The sequence below is a fragment of the Stegostoma tigrinum genome, chromosome 16 (assembly GCF_030684315.1).
Source record: "Stegostoma tigrinum isolate sSteTig4 chromosome 16, sSteTig4.hap1, whole genome shotgun sequence".
Taxonomy (NCBI): domain Eukaryota; kingdom Metazoa; phylum Chordata; class Chondrichthyes; order Orectolobiformes; family Stegostomatidae; genus Stegostoma; species Stegostoma tigrinum.
The window spans coordinates 35588030-35606338 of record NC_081369.1 but is presented as its reverse complement, the minus strand read 5'-3'; the positions used below and the strand labels follow the sequence as shown (position 1 = coordinate 35606338).

The 18309-nt window shown below is 38.6% G+C and overlaps 1 protein-coding gene across 2 annotated transcripts in view; it reads left to right on the top strand.

Moving 5' to 3' along the window:
• cep89 (centrosomal protein 89) overlaps window positions 1–6245 on the top strand; it is a 115396-nt gene extending 109151 nt beyond the window's left edge. For both annotated transcript variants that reach the window (XM_048546660.2, XM_048546659.2), the window contains exon 20: window positions 2451–6245. In XM_048546660.2, the coding sequence (XP_048402617.1) occupies window positions 2451–2892 (442 nt within the window). In that variant the 3' untranslated portion in view covers window positions 2893–6245. The remainder of the gene's footprint in view (window positions 1–2450) is intronic.
• Window positions 6246–18309: the final 12064 nt, after the last annotated feature.

Here is an 18309-nt window from a genome sequence, read left to right as displayed (position 1 = left end):
AAATACTTAATTGGTAAGGAGTAAAAGATATTCAGTACTCTTCAAATATATGTATGTGTTCCTATGAAACTAGATATATACTCGTATATTGAAATAATAAAATATAATTGGCAGCTGTAGCTACATTACATAATTCCTTGAAAGTGAATGTAATGAAACGGTGGAAAAGGAATAAGCCATTTAACCCCCAAAGGCTGTTTTTCCATTTAGTAATCTATGACCCAATTCTGTGTACCTACCTGTGCTCCAAAATAATTGATAGACTCTTGTGAATCAAAGTTTCAATGTCAGATTTCAAAGTAACAGTTGATCTAGCCTTAATTATTATTGCAGAAGATGGTTCCAACATTCTAGAATCCTTTGTGCATCAAAATGTTTCCTCAGGTCACTCTTGAAAATTCTGGTTCTAACTTGTAGATTATGCTCCCATTTTCTTTCACAGTGGAATTGATTCACTACCTACTTAATCTATTCCCCTAAATATGTTAAATTTCGAATCAAATCACTTCTTAATTTTGCAAATCCCAAGGAATAGAACTTGGTTTGGAATCTTACTTCATAATTTAACTCTTGAAGTTCAGTTATAATCCTGCTAAATGTACACTGCACACTCTCCAAGAACAACACAGTTTGCCTAAGATGTGGGGCCTAAAGCTGCTCAAAGTGCCCTAGTCAGATTGCATTTGGAATATTGTGAGCAGTTTTGGGCCACATGTTAAATAAGAATGTAATAGTATTGAAGAGAGTCTGGAAGAAGTTTACAAGAATGATCCCAATGATGAAGAGGTTGCCATGAGAGGAATGGTTAGGTCTCTGGATCTGTACTCAATGGATTTTAGAAGGATGAAGGGGAATCTGATTGAAACTTACAGAATACTGAGAGGCTTGGATAGAGCAAACATGGAGAAGATGTTTCCAATTGTAGGAGGTACTGGGACCAACAGGCACAGCATCAAAGTGAAGGGATGACCCTTTAGAAATGAGATGAGGAGGAATTTCTCCAGCCAGAGGGGAGTAAATCTGTGGAATTCATTGCTGCCAAAGGTTATGGATGTCAAGTCATTTGAATGCATTGAAGACCGAGATAGCTAAGTTCTTGTTTAGTAAGGGGATCTAAGTTATGGGGAGAAGGCCAGAGAATTGGTTTGAGATATATATTAGCCATGATCATATCCATCAATACCTCTGCAGTTCTCAGGTCTCTCCTCTCTTTCTCCCCTCTCTGTCCTGTCTTGCCCTCGCTCCCCTCCTTTCGTTCTCTCTGTCTTTCTCTGCTGCCTCTTTCTCACTCCTGGCTCCCTCTCTCTCCTGCTTCTCTCTCTCATCCCTCTGACGAGTGAAAGAAGACCACAGATTGCCTTTCTGAAGAAAGATTATGGGATAAACTTGCAGTCAAAAGATAAAACATTGGATGTTCTGGAGTCTGCTGCTTTGGTGTGCAGCAAGGCACTATTCATTTACAGTCGTCTCTAAAATCTTGCTGGCACAACTTGCTCAGGAAATATAAAGATGCCATAATCTTTCAATCACACTTTCAACAGAAAAATTAGACATTACACTACCTAAATTACTGTAAAGGTTTTCTATGGAAGACTTTCCTCCAACTTAGTTTGTTCAGAACAGACTTCCCTCCAATTGAACTGCATAAAACAAGAATCTCTCAAAGCCTACCCGAAGGCTATTCCAAACAACCTCAACAGGGTCTACAGAAATACAAACAGTTTCCAATCATGCAACTCAAAGGAAGCCTTGTTTAGAAGATAGTCTCCTATATGCTTTCATTGCACTGTTTTAAAGAAACCACTCCAGGTATGTCCACAAAGCTTTAAATAACTTCTTTTCCACAATTCTTCGGTACTGAGTCCTCCAGTATTAATTGCAAAACACTCTGATATTATTCACAAAACAAATCAGTGGATTGTAGAATTTGCATATTTTCAATGTAGTCATTAATGAATTGGTGTGTTTCTAAATTCCACTTTTTAATCAATCTCATTGGTAAAGCCTTACTTAAATCTTTAGAATAGTATAATATGACAAAATGTAAATAATTTGTTTTCACAATGAAAGACTAGTTGAAAGCTGGTACAGATTTGTGATTTCTAGCAATTACAATTACTTACGAAATCTGTGGAACAGCTTTCCTTCTCATTTGAACTCTTTTCACTTAGTGTGCCTGATCATATATTAACACCATTGACAAAACACCACAACATTCTAGGACCAAAGAACTCTTGCAGCAGTTGTATGTATTACATTCCTCTTATTTCTGAGCAAGCACCCAGGTCATTCGTACTTAAGTAGATTAATTGTAGAATTCTCCTATCAATATAAAGAATTGGTAGCAGAAGACTGAATACTGTATGAATCTTTACATTATTTAATGACTATTCATGCAGATAAAATAAATGTTCGTAAAAGCTAATTGTTTAAACTGTCTTTTCTTTTAGACAAGTTGAATCTGAACTTGAAACAGTTTGGGAATCAACGACACGAGAGAATCGCCGGATAAAGGATCTTTTACGTGCCACTGTACATAAAAACAATCTCTTAGATGCTGCCAGCTTTGATCGATCAGATATAGAAGGAAACCCTCGCAGGTATTTAGGCAGCCAATCAGATTTCAGAGCAATCAGCTATTGTGATGTAATACTGTCCTCTGCTAGAAGGATAGAAGATAGAATGACGCATGAAAATGACCTGCAGCTAAATATTAATAAACATTCACCTCATCGTGTTGCTGAAAGTGGAGATTGTGCAATCACGCAGCAAAAAAAGAAAAAGCGCAGAGAAGAAACTGTCAAGAGTCCGATGTTTGAGTCTGATTCTGATCAGCAGCAGATTGTCTCCTCTGACGAAAGTGACAAAAATGAGCATGATTTCTACTCTTAAATTTTCAAATGTGAATTGTGATCATATTATTCCTGTAGATGGTACAATATTCACAGAGACTGATAACTGGAAGTCTGATTTTTAAAATTAACAGCTAAAAGAATGACATAGCAAGATTTCATATTTTAAAACTACATTGTAGCCGAATACTTAAAAAAAACCCTAACACTGTTGTTCTGCGGTGAACAATTTATACTTTGAAGTACTTCAAATGGAACAGAACTCCCCCACTCTGTTCGTAACCCAGGTAACATCCTTCACAGCGATACTTTACACAGAACTTTACCAAGACAGTCAGCTTTCCCAGAATCAATCCAAAGTGATGCTTAACTCCTGAGAGTTTATTCCTGTTCAGTTCTTTTGTCAAACGGGTAATTTGTAATCTTAATCTTCATCTCATCTATACTTAATGTCTTTTACAATGAAGTTCTTTTTTCCTGGGAATACGTCTTCTAGCCCACGCTAGGTGAATCTGCCAGCCTTGTTTTAACTCCCCCCTTCTCCTGGATCCAGACAGACCAAATGTTTTGGGGAAATCTGTAATCTGTCCTTCAATGGCTTCCTTTGCCTTGGTGACTTGAATCATATGGGGCCTTGTATCTGCATTGAAATACTTAATATCTACCCTTCAGAGCCTTAACATTCTATCAGTTTGAAGTAGATTGATAGTTTAAATCACAATTGTTCATAACGAGACATTCTCAACACTTTTTTCTGGAACTTTCAAGGTTCTTAATTGTCGTTGTTAACACACAGGCTGTTGCCAGCCTCCAAGCGTAAATATTCTGTGCCTTCTTCCCAGTAAAACAATCTAAACCTTCCTTTGATATTTTAGGATTGAAACCACTCAAGCTTATTGCCAGACAGACATTAGAACAGGTCACATAGCTTCCTTCATTTTACAATTAAATTTAACGGCAGAATTTGAAAATATAATAATCTTATACATACATTGTAACAATATATGTTTTTCTTGTCTGCTTGTTGAAATTGACATGTTTATGTACTGAAAAACTGTTTTTAGTTACTTCATATTAACCATTTTGAAAAAAAACATAATTTAAAGATGCATACTTTTGTTCACTTTATTTACATTATAATGGTATGCATTCCTGAATACATCTTGCCACCTTTGGTTAAAATTATCCAGATTTTCACAATTTGTTTGGATTTTTGAATCTCAGGCATTTGGTTTTCCCTTAAAATTTGATTTAATTAGGTGTCTTATTTCCTGGAGAAAACTATTTAAATGAAATTGTCACTTTACTTAATTTTTAAGTAGAAAGTAGTTATCCTTAATCTTTTAATACAATGGTTTCCTGCTGAGACAATTACATAATGCCAAGGGACGTTACTTCATTGGCAAAAAGCACACACGTTTTGGAATATTTGTGGTTTGTTGAGTTTTACAGGGGTGAAGTGGAAAGGAATAGTTGGAATTTTATACTAGTGTTTTTGTGTGCAGGGATGGGAATTTTACATCAAAAAAAATTTTTCTTTAGGATTGCTGACAGATGAGTATACTGGGAATTGTCAGTGAATTGCATAATTCATCTATAAACATCTTTATAGTGCAATGTGAATGTACCTTCAAAATGAAGTGAATACAATATATTAGATGAGAAAATGTTTATTAATAGGTGTTTAGTACCTTCAACACTAACTAAGGAGAAACTGTTGATTTATGCAGCACCTTGAGTTCGTACTTAATAATGGATTTGTTGATTTTTTTTAAGAAGACTTGGGTAAATTAAATTTGCCAAACCAGATTGTGAATATTTTGCTTAGGTGGTCCATCAAATTTGTGACATATCAATAATGGAAGAACATAACAGTAGGAAAAACATTTGCAGTAAACAATCAATAAATCAAATACTAGGTAAATAGGTTGAAATTTGGGTTAAGCAGAGCTTTGTGATAGCAGCAGAGGCACACATTGTGTATCAGTGTAAACCGTTATGCCTACAAATGTCTATTTGAAATGTTATATATTGAACCCCTGCTACAATGCATTAAATACCTCCCTAATCTGGTGGTGTGTGATGAAAAAAGTACAAAAATGTTACTTATTCTATACTTGCTCATTTTGCATGTCACTTCGAAGAGACATCTTCATAATGTAAAATGATGGCCTGTCCAGCATTTCATACGTGAGTTCACTCAGTCCAAGTCACTACCTCTAATTGGTCGATATGGTCATATGACATCTGACAGCAGTACTAGGCTTGTTTTGGCATGTAAGCATTTCTAATGCAAAGGATTTGAGCAATGTTTACCATGCTGATGCTGAAACATGGGTTTGGCTAAAGTGGCCAGCCACTGCAGAATTACACTTAATCATGGGCATTGTTTTAACTGATTTGCTATATGAATGATTGATAACTTTTACACAGTACAATTTTATGCCGATCAACTCATCAAGATTGGGCTGTATTTAAATGCTTAGCAAATAAAAGGATCAAACATTTGACAGTAAAATAACTCTTTTGCAAATAACATTTGAAAATCAATGCATAATGTTCTGTTAATGTTAACTGTATTTTGTATTATTTCCACTACATCTTCGATCAATATCTTTCCTGATTCATGTTCCAAATGGTGGCAGATTATATCTCGGTTAGACAAGCATATACTGGTCCCCACTAATTTTAAGGATAGTTGGCGGCTGTTTGAAATTAGAGGTGTGTCAACTTCCATCCATATTTTACAGCAGGCCTCTGTTTCAGTTTCTCCCAAGGAACTGGCCATCCCTTTCTACCAAAGAAATTGTAAAGCAAATTTTCTTATCTAATTCTCCTACTGTGGAGCCAGAGGAATATTTGTTTGGTGTTACTCTAAATTATTCCTGGTCCATCTAGCAATCCTCAATCACTTGGAATTTGGGTTATAAAACCAGTGTGTAATTTCCCATACCAAGTTCAATTCTCTGTTTTTCACTGACCAATGGAAACAATCTTTTACTATTTATTGACAAAGTCCAGGGTCCATTGCGAGCTACAGGTTACTGGGGTTTCTCTTGCATTAAGTGTGGCTAAATTGTGGAGTACTTGACTGTTGTGATTGATTTAAAGTTTTATTATTGTTGCACCATGCAGTTACCAGGGTTAAAGGAGGTGAATGAGATTTTTATCTAATTATTCATGTTATGTTCTCTGCTCTCTCCCCATAAGTGTTTCATCCCTGCTGTTCTTATCTTCAAAACCCCAACAAAAAATTAGTCCAATTCTTACACTTGACTCACTTTTTTGATTCTGTACTTTTTAATCTGTTTCTGATTCCCGTCAGCATTTCCATATAATGGTGTTATGCAAATACACGTGTTGATTTTTATTTGAATCTTTAATGAAAGAAGCATTCAGGAAACCAATATACGTTAGGATTATGAAAATATTTCATAGAATAAACGTTTCTTGTAAAGCTTGTGACTTCAGTTTCCGACATTTCAAAGAGTTAAAAACCTGACGCAACTAACACGAGCAAATAGTGGCACTAATGCATTCATGCTTATTGAAGTGATTATTGTGACCTTTCAAGGCTGAAACCATAAAGGCAAAATCACTGAAATACCCTACAGGAGCATCAGAGAGCATGCTGGTACTTTTAAGAGCATAAATCCTGAATGTAGCACTTGCTGGAAATTTGTATGGTAGTGCAACATTTCTGAATCAAATGACAGAAAAATGATTTATGATACCCTTGATATTCAATTAACATTGTCTATACACTTGAATAGACTTCAAAAAAAGGTAATCAGTTGTGAAATGCATCTGATTGCCCTAGGGTCATTCCAATCCAATACTCTTTATATTATTTAGTTATAGCTTGATAAATAATTTGCAAGCAAGATGTTCAGCTTTTGAAATAATTTACATTTCCATCATAATCCATTGATTATTTGTGCAATTTCATGATGCCAACTGAATATATTCTTCATTGATAATTTTTTTTAGTAAGTTGATTCCCATAGATATCTTTGTACTGGTTAATGTTTCCAGATTGAGGTGAATGTGTTTCTGGATGGCCGAGCTTATAAGAACAGTACTAATCGATTTAGTGCTTCAGGCCTGTTCTTGAATTCACAGAGATCATGACTGATGTGTGACTGAACTCCATTTACCTAACTTTATCCTATTAACTTTTCGATTCTTGTGAACCAAAGATTTTATCTTCTGGAAACCTTTATAATCCCATCCATAGACATTCTGCTGTCCGTGACCTTTGTCACCTTTTCAAGAAAATTCAGTCAGGTCTGTGACTAGCTGAGAATTTTCAGTGTTCAATTACACTATCCGTAACGATAGATTCTGTTAACTTCTTGAGAACAGATTCTGTTGGATCATTGGATTAACCTGAACTAATGATATGGAGACTTGGGGCTGAATTTTCAGCATAGAATTAGGATGTTTGAGTGAGAAAATTTCTGAACATAGCAGAAATCATTTGGTTAACATATTTTTGTTCCACGCAATGTTAAAATAGTTCAGTATCTTCAGTTTTTTTTAATACAATGACCTTAAATATAAATTAAATATAAATACATATTCCCAACACTGCTGAGCAACTTTTCAACTGAATGCTTTTTCTTTTGTGAAAGGCAAGCATATAAGAATCCCCAATGGGACGAGGTTAGATGATTCAGGTACATTGGATGACCACCTGCATGAGCATGTTTTTCAGCATTGGGTTACCTTGCAGGAAATGTTTACAGGTGCAGCACTCTCCATCAGGAGGGCATTCAGGTTCTGTATCACTATTTCCAGCAGCCGCAGCAGCATTGATATATCTTTCACATTCCTTATTTCGTTCAGTTTGCTGGAGAGTTGTCTCAGTATTCATAAATTATATCTGAGTTGATCTGAGTACTGTCTCAGTATAGTTTTCCTAATAATGCACATAAGCCAGCATCAATGGGCAGGAATAGGCAAATAATCCTAACATTTAAAAAAGTGAGTATTTAGAAGGCATAGGTTCAATCATACAGAGCCAGGTCATTCAGTTCAACTGGCCTCTGCTTGTGCTTGTACCCCACACAAGACTACATACTATACTGTTATTTTCTTTCCCTCCATCCTAGTCGTCCTCATGTTCGCAGCAAGTCTCCCCTTAAATGTGATGATGTAGACACTCGTGACTGCAGGTTTAATACTATTTCCAGTCTCTACATGTAGAAATTTTACCGACATTATTTACATGATTTGTTAGAACATAAAAGCATGAGAAATAGAAGCAGGAGTAGATCATTTGGACCCTTGGCCCTGACCTACTATGCCATTATATCATGGCTGATTTACCCCAGATATCAAATCCTCTTTCATAGCAGCTCATCATATCCCTCAACTCTCCAATATTTCAAAACTCTGATTCCTCTAAAAATACTTTGGTGACCTAGCCTCCACCAATCCTGTGGAAAACCCCAGACATTCACTATTTTGTGGGAGAAGACCTTCCTTCACATCTCAGTTTTAAATGAGTATCCCCTTATTCTGTAACTATGTCCGTTAGTTCAAGATTTCCCCACTGCTGGATATATCTTCTTGGCATTGAGCCTATCAAGCCCTGTCAGAGCTGTGTTTCAATAAGATCACCCCTGATTCTTCTAAATTCTCATGAATAGAGGCCTAATCTTTCTGGCTGTTCTTGATGAGTCTGTTTATCCCAGGAATCAGCCCAGTGAATCTTGAACTTGGCCTGCAGATATAGAATCTCTAGAGTGTGGAAGCAGTCCATTCACTCCAAATCCACAGCAGGCCTGTAATGAACATCCCATTCAGGCCCTGTAACTCCTGCATTTTCCATGGCCAATCTACCTAATCTGCGCTTCCCTGAACTATGGGGGAAAACCAGAGCATCCAGTGGAAACCCACACAGACAGTAGGAGAATGTGAAAACTCCACACATTCACCTGAGGGTGGAATCAAACCTGGGTTCCCGGTGCTGTGCCACCCAGATGCAGTAGGTACAATTGAGTAAATGTAGTTACAAAGATATCAGGGAAGAACTGGCCAGAGTTGATTGGAAGGAGAACCAAGAATGGAAGATGGTGGAGCAGCAGTAGCAGGGATTTCTGGGGGTAATTCAGGAAGCACAATTGAAATACATCCCAAGGAAGAAAGAACATACTAAGGGGAGGATGAGACAACAATGGCTGACAAGGGAATTCAGGGATAGCATAAAAGAAAAAAATATACAATGTGATGAAAGTTTGGTTGGAAGCCAGAGAATTGGGAAGTCTTTAAAAACCAGCAGACTAACTGAAAAAGGTGAAAAGGGAAAAAGAGGGAGAAGATGAAATATGAGGGTAAGTTAGTTAGAGGTGAGGTGAGAGTGGCATCAAGGCTCTAATTGACTGTGGCAGCAAGGAGCCTAGCTAAACTGGAATCAATGTGTATCAAGAGCAAACTCTCTATTGGTTGGAGTTATACCATAGTAACATAGCTGTGGTTATTAAAGATCCATCCTCAGCTCCAGGACATCTCTGCAGGAGTTCCTCAAGATCGTGTCCTAGACTCAATCGTTTTCAGCTGTTTGATCAATGGCCTTCCCTTCATCTCAAGATCAGAAATGAGGATGTTTGCTGACAATTGCATAATGTTCAGTACCATTCATGACTTCTCAGATACTGAAGCAATCCATCTTCAGATCCAAAAGATCTGGACAATATCCAGGCTTGGGCTTTTTTCTTTCTTTGTTCATTCATGGGATGAGGGCATTGCTGGCTAGGCAGCATTTATTGCCCATCCCTAATCCCCCAGAGTGCAGCTAGGAGTCAACCTAGTCTGGAGTCACAAGCCAGGTAAGGATGGCAGTTCCTTCCCTAAAGTACATTCGTGAACTAGATGGGTTTTTCCAACAATTTGCAATGGATTCGCAGTCATCATTAGACTCTGAATTCCAGATATTTATCCAGATATTTATCCAGATACATCTACCATGGTGGGATTCAAACCCAGGTTCCCAGGATGTCCAGGGTCTCTGGATTAACAGTCCAGCAACAAGACCACTAGGCCAACAACTGTCTAGTGACAAGGGGCTGACAAGTGCCAAGTAACATTCATGCCACACAAATGCCAGGTAATGACCATCCTCAAAAGAAGACATTCTAACCACCGCCCTTTTACGTTAAATGGTGGTACTGTCACTGAATCGTCAACAATCAACTTCCTGGGGCGTTAACATTGACCAGAAATTCAACTAGCCACATAAACACAGTGGCTGCAAGACCAGGTCAGATGCCAGAAATACTGTGGTGAGTAACTCACCACCTGACCCCACAAAGCCTGATCACCGTCTACAATGCACAAATCAGGAGCGTGATGAAATACTTCACACTTGCCTGGATGGATGCAGCTCCAACAACACTCAAGAAGCTTAGCATCCAAGAAAAAGCAGCCCACTTGATTGTCACTATATCCACAAGCATTCACTCCCTCCACCACCAAAGTTTCAGCTGTTGCTGTAAGCAGCCTAGAAGATTCACTGTAGAAATTCACCAAAGATCCTCAGACAGCACCTTCCAAACCCACAACCACTTCCATCTAGATGGACAAGGGCAGTCAATATATTGGAGCACCACCACCTCCAAGTTCCCCTCCATGCTGCTTGGAAATATATTGCTGTTCCTTCACTGTCACTGGGTCAAAATCCCTTACTAATGGCATTGTGGGTCAGTCTCCAGAACACGCACTATAGTGGTTGAAGAAGGCTCAGCTCCACTTTCTCAAAGGTAGCTAGAGATGGGCAATAAATGCTGGCCAGTCTGCAACACCCATTTCCACAAGTCAATAAAAAAAGGAAAAGAAGATTGCAAGATTTATTTGATTCATTTTCATCACATATACCTACGTACAGTGAAAATGTCTGTTTTGCAAGCAGTGCAGGCAGATCATAGCAAAAAAGGACATACAGATCGTAGAGTACTTAGACAGAGTGAGGCATACAATGTGCACAAAACAAAATCAACATCAGCAAGATCAACATTACTTGAAGTTAGAGATGTCCATTTAGGAGTCTAATACCAGCAGGGAAGAAACTGTTCTTGAATCTGTTGGTGCATGTGTTCAAGTTTCTGCATCTTCTGCCCGATGGAAGAGGTTGGAAGAGAATATTACTGGAGTTAGAGGGGTCTTTGATGAATGTTGGAAGCCTTTCCGTGGCATTGAAAATTGTTAATGGAGCCCAGGGCTGAGAGGTTGGCTTCTGCGATGGTCTGGCCTGTGCACACCACCTTCTGTAGTTTCTTATGATGCTGGGCAGAGCAGTCGCCATACTGGGCCATTATGCACCCAGATATGCACCTGTTATAGAACATTACAGCACAGTACAGGCCCTTTGGCCCTCGATGTTGTGCCGACCTGTCATACCAATCTCAAGCCCATCTGACCTACACTATTCCATGTACGTCCATACGCTTGTCCAATGACAACTTAAGTGTACCTAAAGTTGGCGAATCTACCACCGTTGCAGGCAAAGCATTCCATTTCCTTACTACTCTCTGAGTAAAGAAACTACCTCTGACGTCTGTCCTATATCTTTCGCCCCTCAATTTAAAACTATGCCCCCTCATGCTCGCTGTCACCATCCTAGGAAAAAGGCTCTCCCTATCCACCCTACCTAACCCTCTGATTATTTTATGTGTTTCAATTAAGTCACCTCTCGACCTTCTTCTCTCTAATGAAAACAGCCTCAAGTCCCTCAGCTTTTTCTCGTAAGACCTTCCCTCCATACCAGGCAACATCCTAGTAAATCTCCTCTGCACCCTTTCCAAAGCTTCCACATCCTTCTTATAATGCAGTGACCAGAACTGTACACAATACTGTGCGGCCGCAGCAGAGTTTTGTACAGCTTCACCATAACCTCTTGGTTCCGGAACTCGATCCCTCTATTAATAAAAGGTAAAACACTGTATGCCTTCTTAACAGCCCTGTCAACCTGGGTGGCAACTTTCAAGGACCTGTGTACATGGACACCGAGATCTCCCTGCTCATCTACACTGCTAAGAATCTTACCATTAGCCCAGTACTTTGCCTTCTGGTTACTCCTACCAAAGTGCATCACCTCACACTTGTCTGCATTAAACTCCATTTGCCACCTCTCAGCCCAGCTCTGCAGCTTATCTATGTCTGTCTGCAACCTGCAGCATCCTTCATCACTATCCACAACTCCACCGACCTTAGTGTCGTCTGCAAATTTACTAACCCATGTGTTCTAAAAGAGATATCTGAGGAGATTATAGAGACAATTGTGGTGATCTTTCAGGAATCACTGGAGTCAGGGAGGGAGTCAAAGGACTGGAAAATGGCTAAAGTAACATGCCTGTTTAAGAAGGGATAGAGGCTGGCTAGCCTGACCTTAGTCATTGGTGAGATTTTAGAGTCCATTATTTCGGATGAAATTGTGGAGTTTTGGAAAGCAAAATAGAGCTGAGTCAGCACAACTTTGTCACAAGGTGGTCAGGCCTGACAAGTCATTTAGAGTTCTTTGAGGAGGTAACAAGCAAGTTAGGCAGCGGAGATGATCTATTTGGATTTCCAGATGGCCTTTGAAAAGGTGCCACACAGGAGTCTGCAAATAAGACGAGTCCAAGGGGCAAGGTGCTGTCACGGATAGAGGATCAGCGGACTGGCAGAAGGCAGAGAGTAGGGATAAAGGGGTTATCTTCAGGATAGCAGCTGGTGACTAGTGGAGTTTTGCAGGGGTCAGTGTTGGGACCGCAACTATTCACATTATATATTAATGATCTGGATGAAGAAACTAAAAGTATTGTTGCTAAGTTTTAAAATGATACAAAGATGGGAGGGGGAATAGGTAGTGTTGAGGAAGTTGGAAGGCTGTAGAAGGACTTGGACAGGCTAGGAGAGTGGGCAAAGGAGTGGCAGATGGAATATATTTGTGTCCATCTAACTTTATTAACACAGGAATAGTGCTGCAGAAAATGATGGGGAATGTGTCCTCAGTATGAAAGTAGGTCTTTTCTTCCTAAAGACTGTGAGATGATCGTTCCTACCAGTACTTCATTTCCCACATTGGTGATGGCAAGAATAAATAGATTTTTCTGGTAATTTTAAACAATGGTTGGAAATGCAATGAGAAAATGTGAAAAAAATAGCATAAATACACATTAGAAGTTATCAAACTATCAACAAAATAAAGGAGCAGCAGACAGGTCATTAACATGAAACATATTTCCTTAATTATCTATTGAAGATCTTCCAACTATCATTTCAGGGTGTCTGTTAGCTCATCAATCATAACATAAAAGGACTGGTAATGCTACCCTGGCACAGAGTGCTGTTGCTCTGGTAAAAGGAAAGAAAATCTTCTATTTATGTTGCAGCCACAAGCTCAGGATATTCCAAAATACTTCACAACAGATTGATTGCTTTTGGAGCATAGCCACTGTTGTTCAAGGCAAACATCATGGTCTACCCTGTGCACAGTACAATCCCACAAACAGCAATGTGATCAATAATTTGGTTAATCTGTTTGCAGTGGAATAGGGCTTGAACTTTCGAATTGCGCAGTTAAATGATCTCTCAAGATACACAACATTAACTGATTTGAATCAATATGTTATTTATCTGGTGCATAGAACAAGCTGTGTTTAGTGTCGACCAGTGTCAAGGGTAAATAACAAGTACTAAATGGCTCTGTATTCTTAAAACTATCCTGTCCCAGAACAGGTAATGAAACAACTGCAGCAAATGCAAATAAAATAACTGGTTCAAAAATGTTAAAATACATATTGCAGAAAATGTTGCCATTCCATTTATCCTTTCTCCATTTCAAAACTGGCTCAGCATTTAAAAGTTTTTCAAGAAACCTGTTTAAGGAACTTGACCATGAAAACGTTATGGCACAGATACACCAATTGCATCTGTGCTGGTTAAATAAACTATCTACCTATTCTAATTCCATTTTCCAGTATCAGCTCTGTAGCCTTGCAGATTACAGAGCTTCAGATGCTAATCCATGTTCCCCTAAAATGAATTGAGGGTTCCCACATTAAACACCAAACTGGGCAGTGAATTCCAGACACCTGTCACTAACAGGGTGCAAAAATGCTTCCTCGTGTCCCCTCTAATCCCTGTACCAATCTCCTTAAATTTATGGGAACTTTGTAATGAGTCATTTGTACTCCCTTAAATGTGATTACAAACTTCATTTTCTGACACAGCTTCCAGAAGCTTTATCAGCATTTAAGCTAGATGTTATATCAAATCAGCAAATTATTCTGCTTTTATCTCATCAAATTAGCCTGATTGAACAGTATAATCTATTTCAGCAACAGAGCTTTAAGCCATTTTGGTAATAAAATAAGGTGTGGAGTCAGGAACCTTTAGACTTTTTCATTCTGTACTTTACACTGCAGTTTCTTGATCTGTGATAATGGGAACTGCAGATGCTGGAGAATCCAAGATAATAAAATGTGAGGCTGGATGAACACAGCAGGCCAAGCAGCATTGATCTCCTGTGATAATGTTAAATTACTCATGGGTTTGTGGAGCTCATCAAAGCTTTCTTTTCCATGATTTTAATTCTCAATCTCAATATTGAAGGAAAACTACCTTCTACAATGTTTTTGAGTATTTTCACAATATCAAAAACAGACTTTGGTATTTTGTTACAGGAAATTATTATGAGGCAAAGTTGCTGGATGAAGGGTCTAGGACCGAAACATCAGCTTTTGTGCTCCTAAGATGCTGCTTGGCCTGCTGTGTTCATCCAGCCCCATGCTTTGTTATCTCTGTAAAGAGGATTGTTGGGATGGATGTGAAATTACCATGAGAGACATATGATTATCGACATCAGCTCTTGAGGGACATCTCAAGGGTAAATTATGTGTTGACGTTGGTTGGCTCGCTGAGCTGGTTTGTTGTTCCGCAGATGTTTCAATACCATGCTGGGTAACATCCTCAGTGCAGCCTCTGATGAAGCTTCGGTGTGTTTTCCCACCTGGTTTTTAAACTCTGGGGTCCATTGTGATGGATTGCCTCACTTCTGTGTTTCCTTCGTAGTCTGAAGAAGGGTCACTGGACCTGAAATGTTAACTCTGATTTCTCTCTACAGATGCTGCCAGACCTGCTGAGCTTTTCCAGCAATTTCTGTTTTAGTTTCTGATTTACAGCATCCACAGTTTTTTCATTTTTTTTTACCAAATTAGCTTTATTTGTGAGTGCTGACTGCAGGTCTTTGGCTCATTGACAGCTGATTTTTCATTCTGAACTGTTTCCTGCCAGTTTTCATCAGTGGTGGTTTGCCAGTGCTTTATTCTTAGGGTTAGTAGGAGAAGCCAAATCACAAGTTCAACTCAGAAAGAACAGGAATTGAATTTTATGCTGTTGATATAATTTTAAACACATGCTGGCCATCTAGCCAGCTGAACAAGTCTACTGCTCTGAATTAGCTGAGGGTTATAAAGCAGACTTACAGCAAAGGGTCACAGTTTGGCCTGGAAAGAAATATGCAGCAGAGTTCCCAACCTTTAGTTGTAGAACTACCTTAATTTTAGATCTGCATTAATCACTCGTATTTGCTAGTACAGGGCACAATTTAAAATTCGCAGTTGATATGAAGTGTGGAAAACTCTGAGGGAGATAGTATTAGACTTCAAAGGGACAAGACAGCCTGGTTGAATGCATTGACAAATGGCAGAGATTCCATGAAGTGGAGTGAGGTGATACATTTCGGAGGGAAGAATAAGGATAGACAATACATGCTACATAATATAAATTTAAAGGACACAAAAGAGGAGAGTGGTGATGGGAATCTTGTGCACAAACCTTTGAAGGTGACAGGACAAGGACAAGTTAGCAAAACAGTTAACAAAATATATGAATTCTTGTCTTTATAAATACAGGCATAGGGAGCAAAAAGCAGTAAAAGCAGTTAAACCTTTATAAAACATTGGATTTGGCCCAGCACAAGTATTTTGTCCAATTCAGGCCTGAGACTTTTGAAAGGAGATGTAACTATTGGAGACGATACAGAAATAATTGACTAGGATGACACAAGGAACAAAGGACCACAGTTATGTGCATACACTGAAGAAGGTGGTGTTGATTTAGAGACAAAAAAATCTGTAGATGCTGGAATCCAAAGTGGACAAACAGGAGGCTGGAAAAACACACCAAGCCAGGCAACTTCTGGAGGAGGAGAAATCAGCATTTTGGGTATCACCCTTCTTCAGGACAATTGATTTACCTCAGCTCCTAGGGCCAGTTCAGACTAGTGGCAGAGTGCTAACTAGTCTGTGCACTGACACTGGATCTGATCAGAAGATGGTGGCATTGTCCATATAAAAGGAGGCTTTGGCCTGAGTATCTCCACTACCTTGCATAGTCACCCCTTTCATGTTCCCATCGTTTCTGATGTACTCAACAAAAGATCCCATAATACATGCAAACAAGATAGGGAAAGTGCCTTTGTAAGTAAAATCTGAAGAGAGAATTTAATCCTTATTCATTCATGGGATGAGGGCATCAGTGACCAGGCAGCATATATTGCCCATCCATAATTGTCGAGAGGGCAGTTGAGAGTCAACCACATTGCTGTGAGTCTGCAGTCACATTTAAGCCAGACCAGGTAATGATGACAGACTTCTATCTCTAAAGAACATTAGCAAATCAGCTGGATTTTCCCCCAACAATCAGCAGTGGGTTCATGGTCATCATTAGATTCCTAATTCCAGATATTTTATTGAATTCAAATTTCACCACCTGCTGTGGTGGCTTTTGAACCTCAGTCCCCAGAACTTTAACTGACTCTCTGGATTAACAGTACAGTAGGTCATTGTCTTCCCCAGAGATGCGGTGGTTTTTGCCAAAGATCATCCCAAGCAGCTCCGTAACACGGGACTCTATAGTCTACAGGCTGTTCCCAGGGCATAGAGTGAGACAAAATCAAATACAACTGAAGAACCACTAATTTTGATAAAGGACACTCTCTGGTCTGCCCACAACTTGCTGGTCTTCCAATACAAAGAGTCGTCCTCCACTAAGTGTTGGAAGATTCAGTTTTAAATGTTTTTGTAACATTTTTACAATTTTTAAAAACCAAACTATATTTTTGGGAATAAAAAGCTTGATTGCCCAGGATCTTGAGGCAAATGTGACGGAGAAGGGACTGATGTCCATCTCATTGTGAACTTAGTTGGGAATTTCAATGCAGCATAATCACTGTACAGCCTTGTCATGAAATACAGCTTTATTTTGTTCCCAGAGGAAGTTTTGTTATGGTTTTACTAAGTATTAGAATTATGATTATATTCCATAGAACTTGAATAGAAAAATCTCCAAATTGTTTACTATAGGAACATTCCACTCGGTAGAGTGGCTTATGTAAGGTTACACACCTCAGGTTTCAATTGTCCTCCCACTTCCTGATAGTACATTGACAAATCTTCTTAATTGTAGCAAGCAGTGTAATTGAATATAGCTTTAAGAATGAACTGTCTGCGAACCAAAGCTCTGTGCTTGTACTTACAATGTTGCAGTGTTTTTGACAGCAGCATTACGAGAAGGAAGATGAATTATTGTCATCATGAAAAGCAGATGACACACGTTTCAGATGTAATTACGTTTAGGTGCAGATTGATTCTGTGGGGTGACCACAAATTTGTTTTTATCGTGAAACTAGGGTTCATGTAAAAGGAAGAGATTCTCTTAAAACCTGTGGTTGGATAGATTAAGTCCATTAAGCAATGTTCCTTTAAATTCTGAAAATGCAAATTATTGAAGTCCTTTCTTTTTAAGGACTGAATAGAGCAGGTACTCAACTGTTTGAAGGCAACCTTCCAGTTACTCATTGTCACAGCTGTGGGTTTATTATGTGCCCAAAGCCAGCTCTGATTTTTAAAGTAGATTTAGTATCATATTTATGGATGATTGATTCAATGACTGTGCATAGAAGCAGACTGCAATAAAGAGTAAACTGCAATAAACTGTATCTGATTCAAACTGACATACATTATTAGTTCTAAAACTTGGATATGGAAACATCTGTGCCTATGAAATTTAATTTGTTTTCTGAAAAAAGTACTAGATTATCATCACACAAACAATTTGACATTTACACAAGCAAGAGTATAAGCATAAAGGTACTAGTAAGTTGATATCTAGACTTTGTCAAATGCATCTATGTTCTTTAATAAAGGTCTTAATGTGCATCAATTTACAAAATCATTGCATCAAACACTAAACCAGCAAATGGTTTACAGCAAACAAACACGGACTTAGCTAGTTATGATTTTATACTTAACAGTCAGAAAGTGACATTTCATGCTACAAACGACGGCACAATCATAACACTTACCCTCCTCTTATCAATTTTAACCTCTGACATAAAATTACACAAAATGTCTGCTTTAATCCATTCCATGAAAACCTTCAAACTATAATAAAATTTGTGTGAATAAATAAT